Here is a 23,486-nt window from a genome sequence, read left to right on the forward strand (position 1 = left end):
TGCTTGGGAAGGCTGGGCAGCGTCTACCTGGAAGGGACTCGAGGGAAAGGTGTGTCGCCTGGGGTGGTCAGGCCTGCAACTGAGTTATATGGTGGGCTGGGATGTTTGGGGACTTTCCACGTGAGAGAACATGTGGGGCTCCAGCGAGGGGGAAGGGGAAGCTGGGGCGCTGGCAGGAGCTCGGTGGCTGTGTGTACCTACGTGCGTGCGTGCGTGTGCGGGCGGCAGCTGGCTGGCCATAATAGCTGTGCTCCTGTGCGGAGTGCCCTGCCCGCTGTAAACAGCAGCTAATGAGTGTATTCATAGCAAGGTGCATTGAGGTGCGCAGGGAGCTGTAACGGAGAGCTCTGGGGAGCCCCCCCCCCCCGGGCTCTGTACTCAGTCTGACAGGGTGAGGACTCTCCAGGGATCCTACCTGCGCCCCTCCCCACCCGCCACACCCTCAACCTGCCGACTTGGCTTCCATCTTCAGAGACCAGGGCCTCATCCAGTTGTAAGCAGGCATGGGTGTGAACATGGGATGGGTTGTGAGCGTATTCTGTATACAGAGACAAGAGTACCACGGTGCTCTGTGTGTGTGTGTGTGTGTGTGTGCGCGCGTGTGTGTGTGTGTGTGTGTAGTTGGGTTAAACCGAATTCATCTGTGTTTTGGTGACTGTCTGATTCTGTGAGTGTTTGTTTGCACCTCTCCCCCAGGCACCAAGAGAAGAACTATCCCCTGTATCAATAGTCACCCGCATAGCGACAAAACCAAGGTATTGTCAGAGCAAGGCTTGTGCTGCTGGCCCTGCTCCCTCAATGTCCTTGGAGTTTGGGAGAATGAAGGCCTCTGGGGCTGCTCAGTGGAGAGAAAGGGGTGACCCTGTTCTTCCCACTGAAGGAGGCAGGAGGGAGGGTCTAAGTCTCAGCTTCAGGAGGCTTCCAGAGCTACAGTTTGCATCAGCAGAAAGGGGCCTCTGGTTCTTGTGCCTCCGGGAACCCCAGAAAAAAGAGAAGAGGGGTGCCAATGAGTCTGTCCTAACTGGTTGATGGCGTGTGTGCCTACACCCTCCCAAGGCTGGGTAAGTGTGAAAGGGGTGTCTGCATGAAGCCCCAAACAGGGGAGTAGAGGAGAGAGCTGTGTGGCTAATGTGTCCAATTAAATTACTTCAAACCCTGCCGCGGCAGCTGCTCCCGGTGGGGCTCTGGATACAAATTGGATCCGTCTCATTACTACAGGATAGTGTCAGCAGGGCCAGAGAGCTGTAGCTGGCTTGGCCAGCCCAAAGCAGGCCCTGTCCTGCTCTGCCCAATCTGAGTACACCAGAGCCCTCTAGAGGAGTTGCTCATCAAAACATCCCATGGGGTCTCTAGGCCTAGTGAGATATTAGAGTTCCCTGTCTATCACCTTACAACCCCTGACCCTATGTGTAGCAGACCTAGGACCCCTTGGAACCCCTAGTTTCTTCCTCCAGGAGTGGAGTCGGGTGCCCTGCAGGTCATGTTGCTTAAGGATTCCTTCTCAGCTCTCCCAACACCTCCCCACCACTAATATTAACAGAAGCACTATAGTAGCAAGCTCTTAGCATATGCTAAGTACCTTATGCCACCAAGGATGACCTGCTTAAGCCAGGGCCCTGGGCCCACTTGCTGTCTAGGTGCATTCCTGCAGAGGTAGTTGTTGCTATCTTCCTCTGCCGCCTCAGTTTCCTCCTCTGTGAAATGGGCATAATGATGGTTCTTCTTTCTTGAGTGACTGGAGGATGAGGAGAGATGAGGCAAGAAGAGTAGTCATCTCAGAGCTTCGCACATAGTAAACACTCGTGATGTGGAAGGGCAGCTGTTATCAACATTACCCCGTACTAAGATTGATGTGTGGGACAAGCATGCTACTGCCTTAGTGAAAGAGTTGGGAAGGATTTCACTGAGGCCATGGGAAGTAGCTGTCAAGGTGGCATGGATTTGTAGAGTGCTTGCTGTGTGACAGACACTCTTCTAAGCATATCACACGTCCGTCCATCATCAGCATCCCTGACAAGGACTTGCAATTAGAAGTCAGTTTGGGGTTCCAGACGTGTTGCAGGATCCAAGAGCTTTGGGTCTTAGAGACCAAATAAGAGGTAGCTGTAGGAAGAGGCATGGGTCAGGCATTTGGCAATGTGCAAAGGCACTGGGGCCCGGGAGGGCTCGGCCAGTTGAAGGCTGGACATGGCTGGAAGGGAGACCCTAAGGAACAGTAGCCTGGAATGAGGCTTGGGCTATTGACACAGGGAGCAACAGGGTGTCAGGAATTCCAGACTGGCCTGGAAGGTCTACCATAGCCTAAGAGGACCTCAGGCTTCTAGTTTTCCTGCCTCTTCCTCCCAAGTGCTGGAAGGAACCACATCTAGATGATGAGGTTCTAGGGATTCATGGGAGGCAAAAATTCTACCAAGTCACACCCCCACCTTTGTTTTCGTGAGGTAACGGAAGCCCTTCCGAACAGATCCCCGTAAAGAGCTGTAACAGTGCGGATGGGACGCTTGGCAGTAAGCTGGTAATAGTCTCACCAGGAGACATACCTGCCCATCTCTGTCTCCACCCTTCTGCTTCACTCTCTCACCTAAACAGGGTTGAGCCCAAAGCCAGGTTACCCAGGCCCTGGCCTGCAAACCTGTGGTAAGCTTGTGCATTCAGGTGCCTTCTAGCACTTCTAGGGGTCATTAGAAAAAGCTTTCTGTCAGAGATGGGTGGGGAGCCAAGGGAAGTAATTACAGGGTCCCAGGGACATAGGTGACATTCCTATTGACTGGGTCTGCATCCCATGCCCACAATGGGTATCAGGGGCAGACCATAGCAGGAACCACAGAGCTCACTCAAGCTGCCAGGTCTGGGCTCCAGAGTCCCAACAGAGCTAAACTGTCTCCATGACAACTAGGCAGGGCACACACACCCCCCTTCAATGGGCCAGAGGCCCATTTCCAGCAGGGTCTAGATATATCTTCTTATTTCCCTTGGGTGCAGATATCCCAAGGCAAATAGACTTACACTGAGGTGCTGGTAGCATACAGGCACATGTTGGCATTTGAGTTCACATGTACATACATGCATATATGTGTGTGAGGGGGAATATGTGTATATAAGGGATGTGTGTGTGTGTGTGTGCACCACCTTGCTTTTTAATATAAATAATAATAAGCTTCACAGCTAGCCTAGGTTGTATAGGTGAGGAAACTGAGAACCAGAAAGCTAGAGGATCTTGGCTGGGTCATTCCACAAAACAGGATAAAGAATTTGAGTCACTCTTACTCCGCAGGCTGAGTGGTAACCACTGAGATACGCTGCCTAGAGCTTCCCTTATCCTACTAGGATCCCAGCCAGCCTGTCTCTCAGCCCATCTCTCAGAAGGGAGTGCTTAGAGTTGGTTTGGCTACAGAGCTGGACTCAGAGGGTGTCCCCAGCACCTTCCTTAGTGCTTAGGGCTGTCCCTATAAACCCTTTATTCTCCCTTCCCTGAATGGAGTAGAGACGCTTTCTTTTCCATTCTTCTCCAGGCAATGTGGAGAGATCCTCTTGCCAGAAGAGCTGGGGAAAAGGGGAGGAGCCCCTCACGCCCTGCTCGGCACCTGCCAGCCTGGGAGGAGCCCAATGAATTGTCTGCGTGGCCCTCCCCAACCTCATTCCTCCCTCTCCAGCCCCCGCCTGGTTGGGGAGGTGCGAAGGGAGCGATTTCACAGCCTGTCAGCTGAGGCCTAAAAATACCCAGAACTCTGAGATGTTTGGGCAGGGGGAGGAGAGCGTAGGGACCAGGGATAGGGTGGAGGGGTGCAGTTTATACTCAGCCAGAGAGCCCTGGTGGTACCATAGCCCTGCTTGGGAGTGAGGGCTAGACCCTCTGTTCCCATGTCCCCCATCTATCTTATTTGTAGAAACGACTAAGGTGGGGCTGTCATCCCTAGGGTTGTGAGAGCTGAGTTATGACAGTCAGAACTGAAGGAGGGCTTGATCCTTGGTAGGAACCATAGACCCAAAGCCCCCCAGAACCTCATACTGATGCCTCTTTCTCTCCCTTTCCACCCCCGAGTTGGCTGGCATCTTGAGGCTGTGGGAGCCAGCCTGTGCCTGAGCCTGCTTCCTTCCTGGAGAAGGTGCCTGCTTCTGTTAGAGGAGAGGCGTGAGGAAGGCAGTGGGGATGGGGGTGCCAGCAGGTGTGTGACGACATGGTGTGCCAGCCACCCAGGCACTAGAGGGAAGTAAAGGAGAGAGGGTGTGGTGGCCCACGTCACTACCACGTGACTATGCAGTGCAGCACGGCACAAGGTCTCCACAAACCAACCAGCACCCAGAGGGGTGTGTGTGTGTGTGTGTGTGTGTGTGTGTGTGTGTGTGAGAGAGAGAGAGAGAGAGAGAGAGAGAGAGAGAGATGTGTGTGTACATATGTATGTGTGTGTATGAGAGAGTGTGTGTGAGAGAGAGAGAGAATGTGTGTGTACATATGTATGTGCGTGTATGAGAGAGAGTGTGTGTGTGAGAGAGAGTGTGTGTGTGTGTGTGTGTGTGAGAGAGAGAGTGTGTATGTGTGTGTGTGTGAGAGTGTGTGTGTGTGTGTGTGTGTGTGTGTGTGTGTGTGTGTGGGAGAGAGAGTGTGTGTGTGTGTGTGTGAGAGAGAGAGTGAGTGTGTGTGTGTGTGTGTGAGTGAGTGTGTGTGTGAGAGAGAGAGTGTATGTGTGTGTGTGTGTGTGTGTGTGTGTGTGTGTATGTGTGTGCGCACATGCATCCAAGTGCATGCGCACTCAGACAAGTGCACACTAGAGTTGGCCTCATCTTGGTACTGGAGTATTTGTGGGCATGTGTGACCCAGCATGACTATACTAGGTACATACTGATTAAGAACAGACAAACAGGTAGGCAAGGAAGGATAAGCCACATGCAGGGAAACAACCAAGAATGTGCAGTCAGAGCATGGGGACTCTAGATCAAAATTAATGAGGTTCTGGGCTAGAGAGACGGCTCAGTTAGTAAAGTGCTTGTCGTGAAAGCATGAAGACCTGAGTTCGATTCCCCAGATATACATTTTAAAACAAAATTCTGGCACAGTGGGCCATCCTTGTAAAGGTAGCACTGGGGAGGCGCAGATAGGAGGATTCCTGAGGTATGCTGGCCACCAGTGAGAGATCCTGTCCCCCCAAAAACAAACAAAAGGAGAAACAAACCAAGGAGTGGGTAAAGGCACCTGCCCCGAAGCCTGTGTTCAATCCCCAGACCCACGTGATAGAAACAGAGAAAAGCTACTGTAAGTTGTCTCTGACCTCCATATGCATGCTATGGTACCTGCATGTTGCCCAAACAAAATAAACAGGAAATAAAAATCTAATAAAAATAAAATAAAAACCAAGGTGGACAGCTCCCTGGTTGTCCTCTGGCCTCCACACATATATGTGCGAATGCGTGTGTCACACACACAAATGATACACTGGCACACACATAGGCACCTGCACATGCAAACATACAAGTAATGGGGTTCGTACCCCACATCTGCTGTGTACCGATTCGCTTCGTGACGTCGGCAGCTTAGCCTTGCAGTGCTTCCATTCCTGTGTGTGGAGATACCAGTGCTGCCTCAGGGGGTTCCTTAGTGTGTAAACCGTGCACACACGAGCTGTCACTGCTATCTCCCCCTACTCTTAGATGTTACAGGAGGGAACAGCCAGACTCGGAGAAGGCAGATGACCTTTGTGAAGTCACACAGTAAGGGAGTGGCTGAGCTAGGACTAGAACCTAGGCCACAGTGCCTAAAAATGGGACTTGTTACAATGTGGGACCTCATGAAACCTCCCCCCTCTCATGCAGCAAGAAAAACTGCAGCCCCATTGGCCTTTTGGGCCTAGATTTTCAGAACCGGGAATTTAGATAATGCCATAATGGAGGGGTCTCCTGCCTAGTGGCCTCACGATGACTGGCTAGCCACCAAGTTGGAACCATTTCACTGGTTAGCCCTTCTGAATCTTAGTTTCTTTTCTCTAATAGGGTGATGGGGTTGTCCTGAGGATCAAATGGGATTCCACACCTCACATGTTAAGCAGGTGACACACTGTGTCTAGTAAGCCGCCATTGTTGCCCGTGAAGAATCTTCCTACTCAGTGCCCCCTCCCCTTGACTTCTCTTTCAACCCCTTGGCCACTCTTGCTCCCTTCCATGTGGTACACCACACACCACAGGGATTTGATCAAGGTCTGACTTGCTGACAGCCAAGATCCACATTCATCTGCCGTTGCTGCCTAGCAGGGAATGGGACCCCCCATGGGGACTTAGCGATTGAGTCCTCTGTGCCAGACTCCCTCGCCCTCTTGCTGTTTGACCTTGGCCAAACACTACCTCTTTGTGCTTTGACCCTTCTGCTGAGACACAGACAGACCAGAACACACAGCCCCACCTGCTCCAATCGCATTACTGTGACCCAGGAGGGTCCCCTGGCTCAGCCCACTGGAAGGGGTTACAAGTTAGCTTTGGAGGAAAGTCAGCTGGCTGTCCCCATAATGTGGAACATCTGGGGCGTGAGCTAGCTGGTGGACTGTCACCATGCGTGCCCATACCTGTGGCTGAGTAGGAGGTGCATGACCCAGCTGGCTGCATACTGACATTGGGGATGCTCAGGGACAATGATGTAGAGGGAGCCCTTCTCAGGGCTCTGGGAGCTGCCACTCGAAGCCAGCTCCCCCATTCTCTGGTGCTCCAGGGTTTTCTTCCAGTAATTCCTCCTTCTCTTCTTCTCTCTCTTGGAGTCTCCCAGTGAGCCCCTCTGCCATCCTCTTTTATAATCTTGGCCATTTTATGGGGTGACTTCTTTTCCCTCTCTGTCCCTTCCTTAGATTCCTCCCTTCCTCCTTTTCTTCCTGTATCCCATCCCTTCCCTTCCTTTCCTTGTATCTATGTTTCTCCAGGTAGCTTTGCCCCTTCAGCTGCCCCGGTCTCTATTACTCTGCATGGGTGAGTCTAGACTGCTCTGGATTCTGGTCTCCTGACTCACTGCCATTCAGGGACCCTGCTCCTAGCTACAGCCATCTTCATTTCCCTTCTTACATGTCCTCAAAACAACTTGACCCTCCACTGCCCCCACTGCCCAGACCGGCCCAACCCAGGAAGTTTTCGTGACTAGTGCCGCCACTCCCTCCTTCCACACACCCTCATCCCTGTGGGTTGAGAAAGGGGTCAGCCCGGGGCCCTGGGACTGGCAGGCAAGCTTCCTAATTAGCAGGAGGTAATTGCCTGGAAGAAAAAAAAACATTTAGAATGAGACTCCAAGACTCCAACTTCAAGCTGAGACAGCTGGTGGCCTCTAGGGAGCGGGAAGAGGGAGAGCAGCCCAGGTCAGGGCCTCAGAACACCTCTTAGGAAATGAAGCCCCCGGAAGATTTTCTTGCCCAGGGAAGAAAGCACTGAGCTGGCAGGCCCACCACCTTTGACTGAGCTCTGACTCAAAATGTGACCTAAGGCAAGCTACTCATTCATTTGAGCATTAGCGTTAACCCCTGTGAAGTCAAGCCAGGTCACTTCTGCCGGCCCTCACCCCTCAGAGTGTCATGAGGCTCAGTTCAGTCAGCGGCTATGACAGCACTTGGTAAGGCTACATGTACTGCTGAGTGCAAGGTGTTACTGTCTCATCCCTGTGGCTGTCAGCTGAGGTCAGGGTGGTGCACGGGGAGAGTGCTCTTGCAGATACCTGGAGGATGGTGTGGCCTCTGGAACATTGGAAAATAGCTGGTGTTTAAGGGTAGACAGGTCAGGTTTCCCATGCCAGGGTTCATGTCCACCAACTGCATTACCTCAGGGGATCACTCTTGCTCTCTGAGCCCCCACTTTCTTCACTTGTAGGAGGCTGAACACGATGCTTTCTCCTGCAAGTGTTTGTAAGGCTACTATGATGTTTGCAGAGCTCTTAGTACGGTGCTTAGCATATAATAAGTGCTCAATGAATGGTACTAGATAGCTTTACTGTAATTAAAGTAAATTGACTTCACTCCTTCCCTGAATTCAGAGAAGCTGTGGTTCATTATTGTCTTTGGTGGCTTCATCTGCCTTGCTTTGTTTGTTCATTCTGGAGTAGGGTTTCAGGTATCCCCAAACTGGTCTCCTGATCCTCCTGCCTCCACATCCTGAATGCCAAATTACAGGCGTGAACCATTTATGCCTCATTTGTGATGTGCTGAGAACCAGACCTAGGACCTGGTGCATATTAGGCAAGCATTCTACCAGCTGAGCTGTGCCCCTAGTCCCCATTCCTGCTTTTTGTTTACGGTGACTGGGGGAGTTTCTTCAGGCAACCAGGCTAACTTCAAACAACACACAGAATCACCAAACACAACTACTTCTTAAGAGTCTCTCACCTGTAGAATAGAAGTGGTTATGGTTATGGTCTCCCCAAGCTCCTCCCTTTTTTCTAGGAAAGGGCAGTGAGAAGCTTCTCATTCAGATGGCTGAGAGGTAAGGAGCCTCTTCTGCCCTGACAGAAGCAAATTATAGGCATCTTCTGGCCAAGAAAGGTTGATGTTTGTCAAGTCAACACCACCCACCACCTGGAGGAGGAAATAGCAAGTTCTGCTTGGTGCAGTTTGGCCATCTGAGTTCAGCCCGCATTGTGACCAGGGCAACATGGCATCCCACCAGACCAGAACAAGGACAGACGAGTTGGAGCGTGCTTATGTTGGGCAATGATGCAAGCTCAGAGTGCCAGATTGCCCTGGGAGCGGTGAGGGGGTGGCGGGGGCCAGGCCGTCTGCCGCTTCTTCCCTGTGCACCCTGCACCACCACTGGGGACCTTCTGTGCTCCTGCTCTGGGTGCAGGTTCCAAGACTGCCACCAGGAGGCAGTGTGACAGACTGCCTTAGAGGGAAGTGGGTGTGGTCCTTTTTATTAGCGGAGAGACTTGTGACTCGCTGGGACCGCACCATCTAAAGAAAAGGAGATCTTGAGATCTTCACGTGGCTTCAGCTAGGGTTGGCCAGGGAGGGACTGACAAAAGGAGAGCTACTGCGCTGTAATGGTGAGAAGGTTCCAGTCTCTTGAGTCTTCTTCTATAGGAACAATGCGAGGGGCGGTGTAGAGGAGGCCACAGTTATGAGACAGAGGAGAGTTCAGCACCAAGGACAAGGATATCCGGTCTACATCTGTTTCAGTACCACGGGCAGCACCAAAGCACCCAGTCACTCAGTCCTCCAAATCACTAATCCTGTGACTGATACCTTGTAACATAGTGAAATAACACACAAGAGGGAATCTCAGACACGCTAAGTTCTAGAGACAAGGCAGAAAACAAAGAAGCGAGTGAGTAGCCCAAGGTCACACAGCTGATGAGTAGTAGAGCTGGATTCAGATCTCTACCAGTGTGGAGTCCCTCTCTAGCTACCTCTTTCCTTCTTAAACATCTCTGGAAGCTGCTTCACATACCGTTGCGTCTTTAAGAGCCCTTGAGCTGGCAAAGATTAAGTGTACCTCCCCTCCCCCACCCCAACACCTTGGCTGAGGATTTGAAATTCAGGATAGATGAGTCCTCTCTCCTGTGGCCTTCGTGGCTCCGAGCCTCAGGTGGGAGGAAGTCAGAGAAGGACAGGTGCCCTTCCTGGCCCATAAGGAAGCCTATAGCCTGGGGAGGTCGAGTTGAGTCATCAGTACTGAGTAACTGTGCAGTACTCTGAGATCCTCCAATGAGATACAACGTAGCGTTCCAACCCCGGCCTCTGTGCTGCCGTGTATTATTAATAACAATAAGATGCTGATTTAGGCCAAGGCACAACAATGCATTATTCATAGGAGTAACTAGTGGTCAAGGCTTGTACTTAATCATCACACGCCAGTCCCTGATCCTGCCCCCGCTCCACACTCCTGCTGGAGAGGCCCTTCCTGTGAGCTCCTCCTTTCTTGGGCTCCTGCTGCTCTGGTGGATGTGATCCTTTTCATGGCTACCCAGGCGGCTCATCAGCTTTGGGAACAAGGTGGGCAGGGAGAGCAGCAGGTTTCCAGATAACTCGGCTAGATACCCTGCGTGGATCTGACACTTGAACCTGTCCATCCTGAATGGCCTTGATCCCGATGGCTTCTGGCCTCGGCAGATCTTTGTGATCCGCAGATGGCCTGTCTCCCCTCCTATTCTTTTGAGGCTGAAGGCCAGCACTCAAAGCCAGGAATTGTGGGAGGTGAGGGTGGCTGTGGTGTGGGGAGGAGGCTACTGGACAGAAGATGCCCTCATGACCCCCATTAAGAGCGGTAATGGATTTGAAACCTTTGGTAAACTGTCGAGCACTTCACAAACTGTTCCACCCAGTACAAATGTGAGCCATTATTCCCCAGGCCATGATGAGGTCTGCTGGAAGAGAGAGCAGAAATAGAGAAGGCGTGGATAAGACCCTGTAGCTTGCCAGGCCTCACCCCCTGATGAGGAGTCTGAGTGTTGTGTATCCTGACATGTCCCTATCCAGTTCTTGCTGGACCGGCTCCTGGCCCATCCGGATAATCCTTCATTCGCTGTTTACTCACTTGGCACCTCTTCTGAATTCTAAACTGTCTGCATGCAGCCGGCCTCTGCGGCCCCTGCCAGCATGCTCGCCCCAGCTCACTCACGTATTACAGTCAAGGTTGAGAAAGCTTGCTTGTGTTAAGCCCCTATTTTCAGTAACTTGTAACTTTCCGAAACAGTTCCCCTCAGGCTTTCTCTTGTTCTTGCCCCGGGTGAGTCCCAAGGTGTTGTGGGCTCCTCCTGTGCTTCCTGAAGAACACTCAGAGAAGATGTCCAGGAGGGTACAGGGGAGGGCCAAGATCCAGCTTTCCTTGGAAAAGCATGCTGGGCTCTCTCCCCTCCTTTTCCCTTTTCATTTCTCCCACCCATCTCATTTGCTCTTCCCCTTGCAAGGAGAGAGCTGCCAGGCTCCAAGGTGGGTGGCCTGGAAGGAGGAGTTTCAGAGTGAAGAGAGGACATAAAATTCTTCTGAATGCCAAGCGGCAGGGCTTTGCCTGCCTGCTTGGGCTTCAGGGTTTGGCTCAGTGGTTCTATCTTCCTTTCTGGTGTGTACTGGGTTGAAGGAAGAAGGGAGGTGACACAAGCACCACAAATGTCCCTTTTCCATGTCCACATCACCTACCCCAGGCTGGTAGGCTCTGTCTACTTGTAAATGCCACCCCTCCCCAATTTCCATATGCTCAGCATGCACTTGGAGGGGGGCTGCACATGGAAGCCCTAACTCCGGCTTCCACTGCTTTCCACCTTGAACTACCTCAGGGCTGAGGGAAGCACTGTATAGTGCAGGATCAGGATCAGGTGGGAGGAGGTGGGCTCAGGATGGGAAGGTGCTGGCAGATGTAGGCCCAACCACCCCAACAGTCTGTGCTCACTCTCACATATTCTCTCCCTCTCCTCTCTCCTCCTCTCCTCCTCCTCTCCTCTCCTCTCCTCTCTCCTCTTCTCTCTCTCTCTGTCTCTGTCTCTCTCTCTTTCTCTCTCTGTCTCTGTCTCTCTCTGTCTCTCTCTCTCTCTGTCTCTCTCTCTCTCTCTCTCTCTCTCTCTCTCTCTCTCTCTCTCTCTCTCTGTAACTGTGCCCTAATCACTACCAATGATGGAGCTCTGGGCACATCCTTAGACTCTTCTGTTCTTTCCACTCCCAGTTAGCCCAGCTCCAGCATCACAGCATCTGGCCCCCAGCTTCTTCTGGGGCTTCTGGACTTCTTCTGAGCCTCTACCAAGTGAGAGTGCTTCATCAGGCCAGCACCTTGGGGAAGGTGCGTAGGCAACATAAGCCAGCGAGGTGTCTGAAGTGTTAAGGAAACTCAGCCAAGGCTCCTTCTGGGCGGTTCTTGAAAAGGAGGCCTGTCTTAGTTTGGGTTTCTATTGTTGTGATTTAAAAAAAAAAAGAAGACCACCATGACCAAGAGCAACTTGGGGAGGGAATAGTTTATTTTTATCTCACAGGTCCATAGCACAGTTCATCATTGGAAGAAGTCAGGGTGGGTACTCAAGTCAAGAACCTGGGGGCAGAAGCCATGGAGAGACACTGTTTACTGGCTTGCTCTCCATAACTTGCTCAGCTTGCTTTCTTGTACCATCTAGGACCACCAGGGGATGGTGCCACAGTGGTCTGTGTACCCCGATATCAGTCACTAATTAAGAAAATGCCCCACAGGCTTGCCCATAGGCCAGTCTGGTGGGGGCATTTCTCAGTTGAGGCCCCTCTTCTTAAATGATTCTAACTTGTGCCAAGTTGACAAACAAACAAGCAAACATCTAGCCAGGACAAAGCCTTTCACTAACATCTCTATCTAGTGTCCAGTCTTGTTCTTTTCCCTCTAGCCATGGGCTGTCTTAAGACACAGCATCCTTAAGAGTAGAACAGAGGAAAACCATGGGACATAGGTCCTGAAGACCTCAGTTCCCATCTGCTTTTATCTCTCTCACTGTGTGCTCCAGGGCAGGCTCTGAGTCCTTCTACTCTCAGTTACCTTCACTGTAAAATGGGCATAAGAATTTTACTTTCATTCAGGTGTAGTGGTCTCATACCTTTAGTCCCGGAACTAAGGAGACAGAAGCAGGTGGGTCTTTATGGGTTTAAGGCCAGTTTGAACTACATATAGAATTCTAGGACAGCCAGAACTGCACAGAGAAACCCTGTCTCACACACATCCCCCTCCAAAGGAGATTTACTTTCAAATAAGTACTGACGGGGGGGGGAGGCTTCTGGACCTTACTCATGCTATCAACAACTATTACTGAAAATACTTAGTAAGAAGATCAATGGCATGCAAGCTGGGGGTGCCAGAAGGAGCCTCCAGGAAAGGGGACAGTCCAGGTTAAGATGAGAAGGAGTAGGTACAGACAGTACACATATCAACATCGGTGAGTACAAATGTGAGTGAATTTTGGTAGGGGAACCTGTGTATAGATTTCTGGTGGGCCCCATATCCCACTATATATGATCTATGCTACATGAGCAATAGGAAGACAGGACATTTCCTCCATAGCCTTGGTAGAGGGAACAGGTCTATGCCCAAGAAAAAGGAATGAGATAGAAGGTCAGTTAGTTCTTGGAGAAAGACAGCCACTGCTTTGTCCTTGGGGAGGGCTTCCTGCGAGAAGTGGGTTTTCCTGGACCTGGATGATTGCGTGCATTTATTAATTATCTCCACAGCATCTCTGGATGTTTCTGCAGAGATTGTAGATCTGGGGTCTCAGCCCTCTAGGTACTCCCAGAATGTAAAGGATATAGAGCATTAATTGTGAGAAATCTATAGAGAGCCATATAGAGAGCTCACCCAAATGGTTCCAGTACATAGAAAGGCTAATGGGAGGACTGGAGAGATGGCTTAGCAGTTAGGAGCACTGGCTGCTCTTCCAGAGTTACCTGGATTCAATTCCCAGCGCCCACATAGCAGCTCACAACCATCTGTAACTCCAGGGGATCTGACACCTCCACACAGACATACAGGCAAAAGAAAACCATAGGAAAAACACCTTTGCATATGAACTAATGATAAACAAATTTAAAGATCTCAAAAATTACAGGGAAGAAAGAAAAGGAAGGAAGGAAGAAGAGAGAGAGAGAGAACAAAAGAAAGAGAGAGAGAGGAAGGAAGGAAGGAAGAAAGAAAGAAAGAAAGAAAGAAAGAAAGAAAGAAAGAAAGAAAGAAAGAAAGAAAGAGAGAAAGGTGGGCTGTGAGAAGCATGAAGACCTTTGGTCAAATGCTTTGAAGAAAAGACTGTAAGGAACAGACATCCAGTCAACTTGACACAAACCTAGACATATCTAGGAAGGGGTAATCTTGATTAAGAAAATGCCTCCATCCAGATTTCCTGTGGGCAAGTCAGTAAAGCATTTTCTTAATTAATGATTGATGTGTGAGGGCCCAGCCTACTGTGGGTGTTACCACCCCTGGTCAGATGGTCCTGTGGTGCATAAGAAAGCAAACCGAGCAAGCCAGAAGTAAGGTTTGAAGCAGCATTCATCCATGGCTACTGCTGTCTTTTCCACCTTGAGTTTCTTGCCTTGCTTGAGTTCCTCCCCTGACTTCCTTCACCGATAGAGTGGTACTGGAAAGTCTAAGATGGAATAAACCTTTTCCTCCCCAAGTTGCTTTTGGTCATTGATGTGATCACAACAATGGAAACCTGACTAAGACATCACGCAAAGCCTCCCAGGCATGAAATGGCTGGCCTGGGCGAGTGTGGGAAGGAGGGAAATGAGTGTAGCTAGGCAGTACCGTAGAGCATATCTCCTGACATCCATTCACTCAGAGGGAGGTCACAGTAGCAGGGAAGAAAAACACAGGCTCAAGGACTTTGGTTCCCCAGGCCTCTGCTCCTTCCCCTGTCAGCTGGGGATATTAAATAGGTTCTAGAGATAGCGTGCAGAAACTTCCTGGTGTAGTGTCTGCCACACTAGGTGTCCCCAGTGAATGTTAGCTGTCATTCAGCCCTGACAGCACCACACCAGGAGAGTGCTGGACTGGTGATCAACATTGGTAGGGAGCGCACTGAGGCCTACTATAGGTCTTGCATGGGCCATGCACATGGACCATGACGGGGCTGGGGATCGAACCCAGATCATGAGCTTCCAAGAAGCCTTACTATACCTACTCTGCTGTACCCTGGAAGGAAGGAGGAGATGCTATGTGAGTGGACAAATGACAAACAAGTCAGGAGTGAGAATTCCAGGCCAGAGGAAGCACCTAAAAGCCCAGGCTTCATGACTGATAGGGTAGACCAGACATCTCCCCTGTACCTGGCCATGTGTATGCATGCATGTGTGTATGTGTGTAGGTGTGTAAGTGTGAATTCTATGTCAGAGATGAGTCTCCGTGTTGTGTGTTTACACGAGAGATCTACAGTGCTTGTATCCGTGTTCTTTGTGCATATACCTGCCCTCCCCCCTACCAGGCAGCCAGTGAGCTTGCCCTCAGAAGTCCACTTGCCTCTCAAGCAGCTTCCCCAGGGCATCCCAGCAGCCCGCAGTCCTGTTTGATTCTGTTCATCCATAAATCATGGCTTGCTGAGGAGATGAGAGGCAGTGGACCCAAAGCTTTACCAAGGACTGCACTGGGTCTGCAGTTCACACCTGAGGCCCAGCCTGCCTTCCAGCTGTGGCCCCTGCCCCACGGCTCCCACGCACCGGCCCTTCCCCTTCTATTCTAGAAGCACCCACTGGTGCCTGCTGTCATTAAGCTTCTACAGGGCAGCTTTCTGTGGTAGGGGGTAGATAAGCATGGAAAGAACCCCATTGAATGTGACCCTTGGCCTCTGCTGGCCTGGGGAGAAATGGAAATGGACCCATTCGCTGTTTCACTCACTTCTCAGCGAGTCCAGCTCCCTGCCCCAGATATCCCTGGTCCAGGGCACAATGCAGTAATGCTATGATAATAGCCAGCATTTACTGCTTACTCTGTGTCAGGCACTGTGCTAAGCACATTATATGTGCTAATTCCTGTTAGTCTCTCAGTAGTCCAAGGAAAACTGTGCTATTATTAGCCCTGGCTCACAGGTAGAGAAACCAAGGCATGCGGGGATTAGGTCACGTGGCTCGAACGAGTCTGAGCCAAAATGTGAGCCCAGAAGTCTGATTCTAGAGCCACAGTGCTTAATCACTACACTCTAAAGGATGTTGCAGGCCCAGCGTACTGGGAATGCTGAAGCAGATGACGTCCATTTTTATTGGGCAGATTAAGGAAGGCTTCATGGGGGTGTTTTCATCAGGATACTGACAGCTCAACGGTTTGCAGGGCAAAGTTTGGTACAGAGGAAGAGTAAACAGGGTCCTGGTTTGGAATGTGCATGAATGCCCGTGGTGTGTGTGTGTGTGTGTGTGTGTGTGTGTGTGTGTGTGTGTGTGTGTGTGTGAGAGAGAGAGAGAGAGAGAGAGAGAGAGAGGCTCTGAGACTGTCATTGCCGCCTCTCCCATCTCTTCCCTTCTATCTTGTTTGGGTGACAAATGAGATAACATATGCAGGCCTTGAACACATTCAACAAATATTTACTGAGCACATCTTTGTGTGTCACCAAGGATACTGGAGTGAGTGTAGCACTGACAGCCTCTGTCTTCACAGGTCCTGAAGTGTAGTACACAGTGGGTGCTTAATAAATGACAGCCTTCGGGGGCTAGTCTTACTCCTAGAGGCCTGGGACTCTTCCTCATTGATTCTTCCAAACAGTATTTACTGAACACCTACTCTATACCAGGTTTCACCCTCCATGATGGAATGGTGTTACATAAGGAACCAATCTCTACCCCATTGGAGCTGATCTCCTAGAGAGTGCCATGCATGGGCAACTGGGCCCCTTTCAGAGGGGGTCCACCTGCTTAATTCTCCTTTCTTTCAGGTTTGCTTGGGGGGTGGCATGGACAGGAAGGCAGGACTCAGTTTGATCATGAATGCTGAGTTCCTATGTGGTGACTTGCCCAGCACAGGCCTGGACGAGGGGCAGCAGCATCCCTGAGCCCATATCTCCCTCCCTGAACACCCCTACAGTTGGCCCAACAGGCTGGTTCTGCTTAGCTCCTGGTTTGCCTGCCTCCCAGGTCTCCCAATGTCATCTGTCTGCCCTTGTCTTTGTCTCACCCCTGGGGACCCGGGATGTCTCCTCTGCCCAAGGAGAGGTCGTGGAACTCCGCCCTGGGCTTAGGCTGACTAGGGCTGCAACATTTCTTTCCCCAAATGTTAATGTGCTGACGTTAAGGGGACTTGAAACCATGCATGTCATCTGAGGAAGGGATAGAAAGAGCTAGGACGGCTTTGCCTGGAGAAGACTTGAAGGGGACATGAGAACTGTCGGCAGGGATTCAGAGGCCTGTCATGTGGCAGAGCAGCCCTAGGGCAGGCTGGGGACTGCGGCTGCGAGTTCCAGGGAGACAGATTGGACTCAGCACAAGCCACAGCAGCCTTGTCAATGGTGTCTGCAGGAGAGGCAGCCTCCTGCAGGAACAGCTCCCTGTCACCACCAGGGCTATCCAGAGGGGATCATGCATCATGGGGCCTGACTCTGTGACTTCCAAGGTCCCTCGAAGCCCAGGGACACAGTGAGTCCATCCTCCGGGAACGATTCCTTCTGGCTGGCAGGCGAGGACACGCTTGTGCCCCTTGATGGTAACAGCACTTGAGGGCACGCTGGCCAAGGACACCTTGTCACTTTTATTTCCAACATCAGTGCAATCTGTACTGGCAAGCATTTGTTTCACCCTGCCCTCAAGGGCTGTGCAAAGGATGCTGAGGGGTCTGAGAGATCTTGTGGGGGAGGGGGTCTGCTCCTTGAAAGATAACAGCATCCAAGCTGCGGGAGACCCTTGAGCCACCCTTCCAGAAGGATTCGACTTGGCTAGCAGCCCCTTCTTCAAATGTAATTTTCTACAAAAGCCCAAGATGGAAAGCCATGAGAAATGTTGCTGATTTGATTGAAGGGGGCTCCAGCCTTCTCTGCTCAGAATCTACCTCTACATTCCTCCCCCAAATAAAAGAGTCCAGGGAATACTGTGTGTTCCAAAGCACACTTTGAGAACCACGAACCAATATCCAAGGCAAAGAGTATGGTCTCTGAACCAGACTGTCCGGGCTTGAGCATCAGTTCTCATCCTCGGAGCTGAGAAACTGAACATGCCCAAGCCCTCTAAGCCTCGGCTACCCTATCTGTGAATTGAAGCTAATTTTTTAACACTTATCTCATTTGTTGTCTTGAGGATGATATTGTCCCTCTAGCTGAAGTACCTCTGGGTTAGGAAAGGTCAACTCTTTCACCTATATGACACTGATGTCCCAGACATAAGGGCTTGCCCGGGGTTGTAGGGCAGGATCCGATCAGAGCTCATGCGATGCACATAGGGGCTGTCTGTGATTTGGAGTGGACGGTTGGTACAGAAGTGGACTTAGTAGGCTGGCAGGTGGTGGGCTGGTGAAGACTGTGTGAGGGTGACATTTCCTGGGAGATCTCAGAAGTTGGTTTGACCCAAACAGCCTTCTAGAAAGAATGGGTAGATGAGTAATGAGTAAAGAGGCTCCCCGGGGTGCTGCCGGTGGTGGTGGGAGGGAGCTTAGGGGCCAGAGAGCTGAGAATGACCACCCAGCCCTCCTCCAGGAGGCCTCTACACAGGACGGACCCAGAGGAGAAGAGAGGCAGACGCTAAAGCCACAGGAACCAGGACCAGACAGATATCGTCAACTCTTAATTACCACAGTCACTGGCACCGAGAAGCTCGTGCGGCTCCTCTGTAAATAAACTGCATCCTCTTGATTTAGGACGCGTCCCCGTGCACACATACTTAGAGCTCATGCACGCTCCTCGCTGCTTTTTCTCTGTTCACTCCCCCACACGGTCATTTTTGGCCCAGGTTTTGCCTTCTGTACATTTGTTTTAGGCTAATGTTTACAACCCCCTGTGAGGAAGACAGGGAGGCTGTTAAATACGCATTTCCAGAGGAGAAAACTGAGCCACAGGGTTAAGAAACAGGATCTGAGCGGAAACCCGGGGTTTCACTCTCACAGTAGGTCTCCGTTCCTAAAGTAGGAGACCCCAGGATGCATGAGCTGGAAGCTTTCAGTGGCTTTTGTGAGCCTCTGTGTCCTTACCAAATAATGCTGAGGAGACTGGAGCCAACCGAGCTGAGAAGCGTGCCTGGGGGGTTAGGGTGGAGCAGGAAAGGGCTCCCAGCCCAAGGAAAGTTGAGTTAATGTGGGCAGAACATTCCAGATACTCCCATTTGATTACACGTGTCACTGCTGAGTCTTGGCCAAGCTCTTAAGGGATCTGAAGGTGCTCAGAAGGCAGATGTGCCTTGGGCCTGTTTGCTGTTCAGAATTAGGTGTGATGTGTGGGGGCACAAGAAGGCCGCGCGGAAGCAGTAGCTCTTCTAGAATCACCGATGCACCTAGGTTGCACACGTGTCCTCTTGAGAGTGTCACTAATAGAGTCACCAAGCAGTGTGTTTCTGCAATTTGTACTGATGAAGAAGCTGTGGCACTGAGCGGGGAGGGACTTCCCAGGTTCAGGCTGGGAGAACAAGCAAAGCTGGGAATGGAAGTACCAGAAAGAAGGGGTGGGGGAGGGCGGTTGTTCTGGAGGCTCTAGGATAGAGAGTGGTTCTGGCCCATAAAGCTCTGACTGTGTGTGTCCTCTTCAGGGGCACCCACCCGCGATGTCCTGCTGGTCTCTGCAATCATCACCGTCAGCCTTAGCGTCACTATCGTCCTCTGCGGCCTGTGCCACTGGTGTCAGCGCAAACTGGTGAGGCTCTTGTTGGGAGACCCTTTGGGGCCGGGCCTGACGTTCCATCGGCTATACTGCAATCACTGACTTCTGAGTTCTATGGAGTGGCTAATCAGAAGACCTGTCTGCTCACAGTCAGGGACCTATGCACAGAACTTCACACCGCAAGCTTGCACATCCTCACCCCCTTTCTTTGCCTAGGTGCAGGTCCCATACATCCTTTTACACCCGGGAGGCATACACCGGGGAATAAATACACTTGCAGAGCACTACATAGGAGCGAGTGCTCACATGCTCCACCTCATGCATAAAGAACTGCAGGCACACACGCGCAGACTAAGAATTGAGGCCCCTGGAACCTTGGTGAGTCACATCCCTCTTTTCCCTCCCCACGCCCCCCAGTGGGCGTGGCCAAGACGCAAAGCCTTCTGACCAATGAGAAGGCACTGCCCGCCCCTTCCCACCCTCCCAGCCGCCTGCACATCCATCCTGATTCTCCCGGTTTGTACAAGCACAAACGGCTTCTTTTCATTTTTAACGAGGGCTGGGGAATTAACGAGCGGGATTAGGCTATCAATAAGTAACGAGACTGTCAGGAGGGACATTCATCACTCGAGGGCGCCTGGAGAGAGCTGTGAGCCACCGGTTCCACCCAAACTCTGCAGCTAGGCAAGTGCTGCAGCTCTGCAGGACCCCATCAGGGGATCTTCAGCCTGAGTCCTACCTCCTACCCTGCCCAGAAGCACAGAAGGACTTGTGAGGGCTACAGGGAGCCATCTCGATAGCATCTCTAAGATGTCTGGGTGCAGGCAGAAATCAGACACCCCAACCCCTTATGCCCACCCCACCTCCAGCTCAGACTAGGATGATTGGGGGCAGCATACACAGAGGAATCATAAGGACTGACTGAAAGCTGAACTGTAGGCTCTGAGTGGGTAGGGGCCACATACCCCACACTCATGTCGGAAGAGAAAGTGGTAGATACCTTTGGGAAAGGGTTTGAGGTCTGCTGAGGAAACTATGGGGAGAAACTAAAAAGCAGATAACCCAGCATGGTTCCTTCAAGAGGGAAAATTCATTTGCTGGGTGAACCTTCCATTCTGGGGCAGCTCCCATCCCTGGGGAAGATCCACAAGCTCAGATCCCTGTGTGAGTGTGTCCTGTCCCCTGCTGTAGGCTGGTGTGTAAGCTAGCTGCCCTCCATTGTTCCTTGGACTACTGCCTCAAAATTCCAAGGGAGGAACTGGAGGGAGCTGGGCTTTGTGCCCTGAGTCCCAGTGTCTTCTGAGACCATGGAAATGGCTGCTATGCACACACTGCAGACTGATGTGTGCCTTGTTGCCTTATTGTAGGACCAGTTAGACCTCATGAATGTGTTTGAAGGCAGAGGAAGAAGACTGTATGATCTGGTGTGTGTGTGTGTGTGTGTGTGTGTGTGTGTGTGTGTGTGTGCTGAGCAGGGGATGCATATCATTGTCAGATCCTTGTGTAACTGAGGTCTTCCCCATGTCCTAGTCCCCCTTGCATAAGCGCTGTGCCAGTCTGAGTGTGTGTTTGTGTAAGCGTGTGAAGGCACTTTTTCCAGGACCAGAGTACAAATGACCTCATCCCATCACCACTCAACTCCCATGGGAATAGAGTAAGGGACCGAGTAGGTGGAGTTCTAGCACCCAGTGCCTTGGGCACCTGGAAGGTTCTGAACCAGCCAGGAAACTTCCCAGGACTCTGGACCGCACTCTATCTCTCTGGACTTGCTCTTCATAGACCATTTCTTTCTCAGTGCCCATTCCCTGCCCCAGAAATGCCACCCCAAACTCCTGGCACCGTGGATCCCTGATGACAGGGCCCTTTTTATCAGGCATTTTCCCTGGTCTTTAGAGGAAGCATTAAAATGCTACCTCACAGACAGCAGCTGGGCCTTCCTGTCCCCTCAGCAACAGTGACACGATACCTTGACAGCCCAGATTGTATTTCTAAACATTAATAACTTCCTTAATCTCTAGCTGGTTTTCACCAGATCATCCCGGCGAGCCCCCTCCCTCACAGGCAGGCTAGTGCCATTAGGCTCCTCGTATCTCTGGGACCTCACCTGGGTTTTTGGGTTGTCCTATGAAATTCTCCCTGCCCCAGCCCAGTCCTACCCTGGCTCCTGCTCCAGAGTTAATCACTGCAGTCAGCAGGAAAGGTTCTCTGAGTTGTGGAATCTCTCCCAAATGTCCCAGGCCATTAAGATCACCAACCCCAGTCCTGCCTGGTCATGAGGAAGGGGCATCTGGGCATCCTAGGAAAAGGATGCTAACCAAGGCAAGGTCTCCTGCCAATACCTGAAAGGAAGAGGAGAAGCCGGAGAGATTTCCAAAGTTTCCCTACTGCCCAGATGCTGGGGAAGAGCATGACTCCAGTTCCTACCTGAGGTCTTTCTGAAAATAGCCCTTGGTGACCATGGCATGGCCCAGCCCCTGATGGTTCCAGGCAATATTGGGAATTGTTTGGAATTTGAACCTCTAAGTAATGGATGATGGGAGGAACCAGAGAAAGGGGAGGGAGGGAGGCTCTATGGGCCTAGAGGGCCCAGCATCTCTGTATTTGGATTTGAAGATTTGAGATCAAGGAAATAGCTTGAGGCCCAAAGCCCCAATCTTGCTGGGGAAATAGAAGAGCCCTTCAAGTTGATGTCGTAAACTACCTGTAGCTACCTGGTGCCGCTCTAGGTGCTAGAGAGCGATCAGCCGTGCCTTTGTGGAGCTTTGTGCCAGAATGTAAGATCTGACACAAATAAACAAGAGAAAGAGAAGCTGTCAGAGTCCGGGAGCCTCTTCTCCAGTGGACCCACCTGGTGACATCAAATCATTCCAGGAGGGAATAAAGAGAGGTCAGGGTGGGGAGACTTGGCCAGGGTGACATGTGGCACTATGGCCCTGCTAGGGCCAAATCAAGGTGCCCTGAGATGTAGAGGTACTGCAGTTACAACGGAGGGAGGGCGCTGCAATCCACATATTCCTGGGAGATTTGCTGCAGTTTCCCCCAGATTCCGGTTCCATGGAGCTGCCAGGGGCCTGTGGGAACACGGCCGTGGCAGCTCTTCTTCTTGTTTGGAAAGATGGAATAATTGACTGTTGTGGCTGCAGTGTCAGTGCACGTGATGAAATGCTGAAGCACACACGTGCATGCTTGCATACATGTGTGTCTATATGTCTGTGTTTTTGTCTGTCCCCATTCTACTAGGACAGGGTCAGTTAATACCTGGTAGTAAAGGGGGGCTGCAGGGCAGACCTGGCCCCTGTCCAGCCTGCCTCCCCCAACTGCCTGCACCATCCTGGGGCCTGGCCCAGACCTGAGGCCCATGGGGTGCTCATGAGGACGCTTGGTAGCAGCCAGGAATGTTAATGGGGCTGGGCTCTGCATGAGCTAAATTTAGAAACCCAAGCCGAGAAGGTGAATGGTGCTCACCTTCCCAGCAGCAGACCTGGTCATTGCTTTTCTCCCTTGCACTGCTGGACGAGGATGCCCACCCCTACCCTGCTTCTTTCCTGCCTGCACTGGGCTAAGCAACTCAGGGTTTTCCAGGGGCCAGGCTACCTTGGAGCCCCTCAGAACTCAGGAACCTCTGAGCTCAAATCCCCCTCTTCCCAAAATGATCTCTTACAGAAGCTCTGTCCCTGCCCCCTAGCCCCAGGACATGAGGACCCCAGGAAGCCCCCAGGCAATGACCAACAACCCCGGCAGGCCCAGGCACGTGGCCTGCTCCCCGCCCCCACCACTCACGTCATTGGGCACTGCCAACCTTGCCCTGCAGGATGCCGCCCCCACCATCTGGGGGTGGTGACGTGGACATTGTGACGTGGCCAGGCGCCTGAGAGCCGTCTGTCCACGGCAGAGGAAACTGTGTTTCTGGGAGCTGGGCCAGAGGCCCAGGAGACAAGCAGACAGGCCTGATACCTGAGGGTCAGGCATGAAGGATTGCTTGTGGGCAGAGACAGGTCCTTGAATCCATCCAGGGCCCAGCCATGAGACAGGTACCCCAGAATGACCACAGTCCCTCACACTGCCTTTGGGCTTATTTGATATCTAATCTACGTCCTTGACTCTGGATCTTCGGTTCTGGGGAGATGGGGACTGTCCAGATCTCCCCACGCCAAGAGTAACCCTGTACTGTCTCCACAGGGCAAACGCTACAAGAACTCCTTGGAGACGGTGGGCACGCCAGACTCGGGGCGTGGGCGCGGTGAGAAGAAAGCCATCAAGTAGGTGCCAGGCTGCCAGTTTGGGGGGTACAACACAGATAGCCCAAATTCAAGAAGTC

General features: G+C 51.7%; 1 protein-coding gene across 6 annotated transcripts in view; it reads left to right on the forward strand.

Moving 5' to 3' along the window:
• Syt7 (synaptotagmin 7) overlaps window positions 1-23,486 on the forward strand; it is a 62,949-nt gene that overhangs the window by 5,162 nt on the left and 34,301 nt on the right. For all 6 annotated transcript variants that reach the window (XM_032891597.1, XM_032891599.1, XM_032891601.1 and 3 more), the window contains exons 2-3: window positions 19,098-19,201; window positions 23,348-23,427. In XM_032891597.1, coding sequence (XP_032747488.1) covers window positions 19,098-19,201; window positions 23,348-23,427 — 184 coding nt within the window. The remainder of the gene's footprint in view (window positions 1-19,097; window positions 19,202-23,347; window positions 23,428-23,486) is intronic.

Source organism: Rattus rattus, chromosome 2 (assembly GCF_011064425.1).
Source record: "Rattus rattus isolate New Zealand chromosome 2, Rrattus_CSIRO_v1, whole genome shotgun sequence".
Classification (NCBI taxonomy): domain Eukaryota; kingdom Metazoa; phylum Chordata; class Mammalia; order Rodentia; family Muridae; genus Rattus; species Rattus rattus.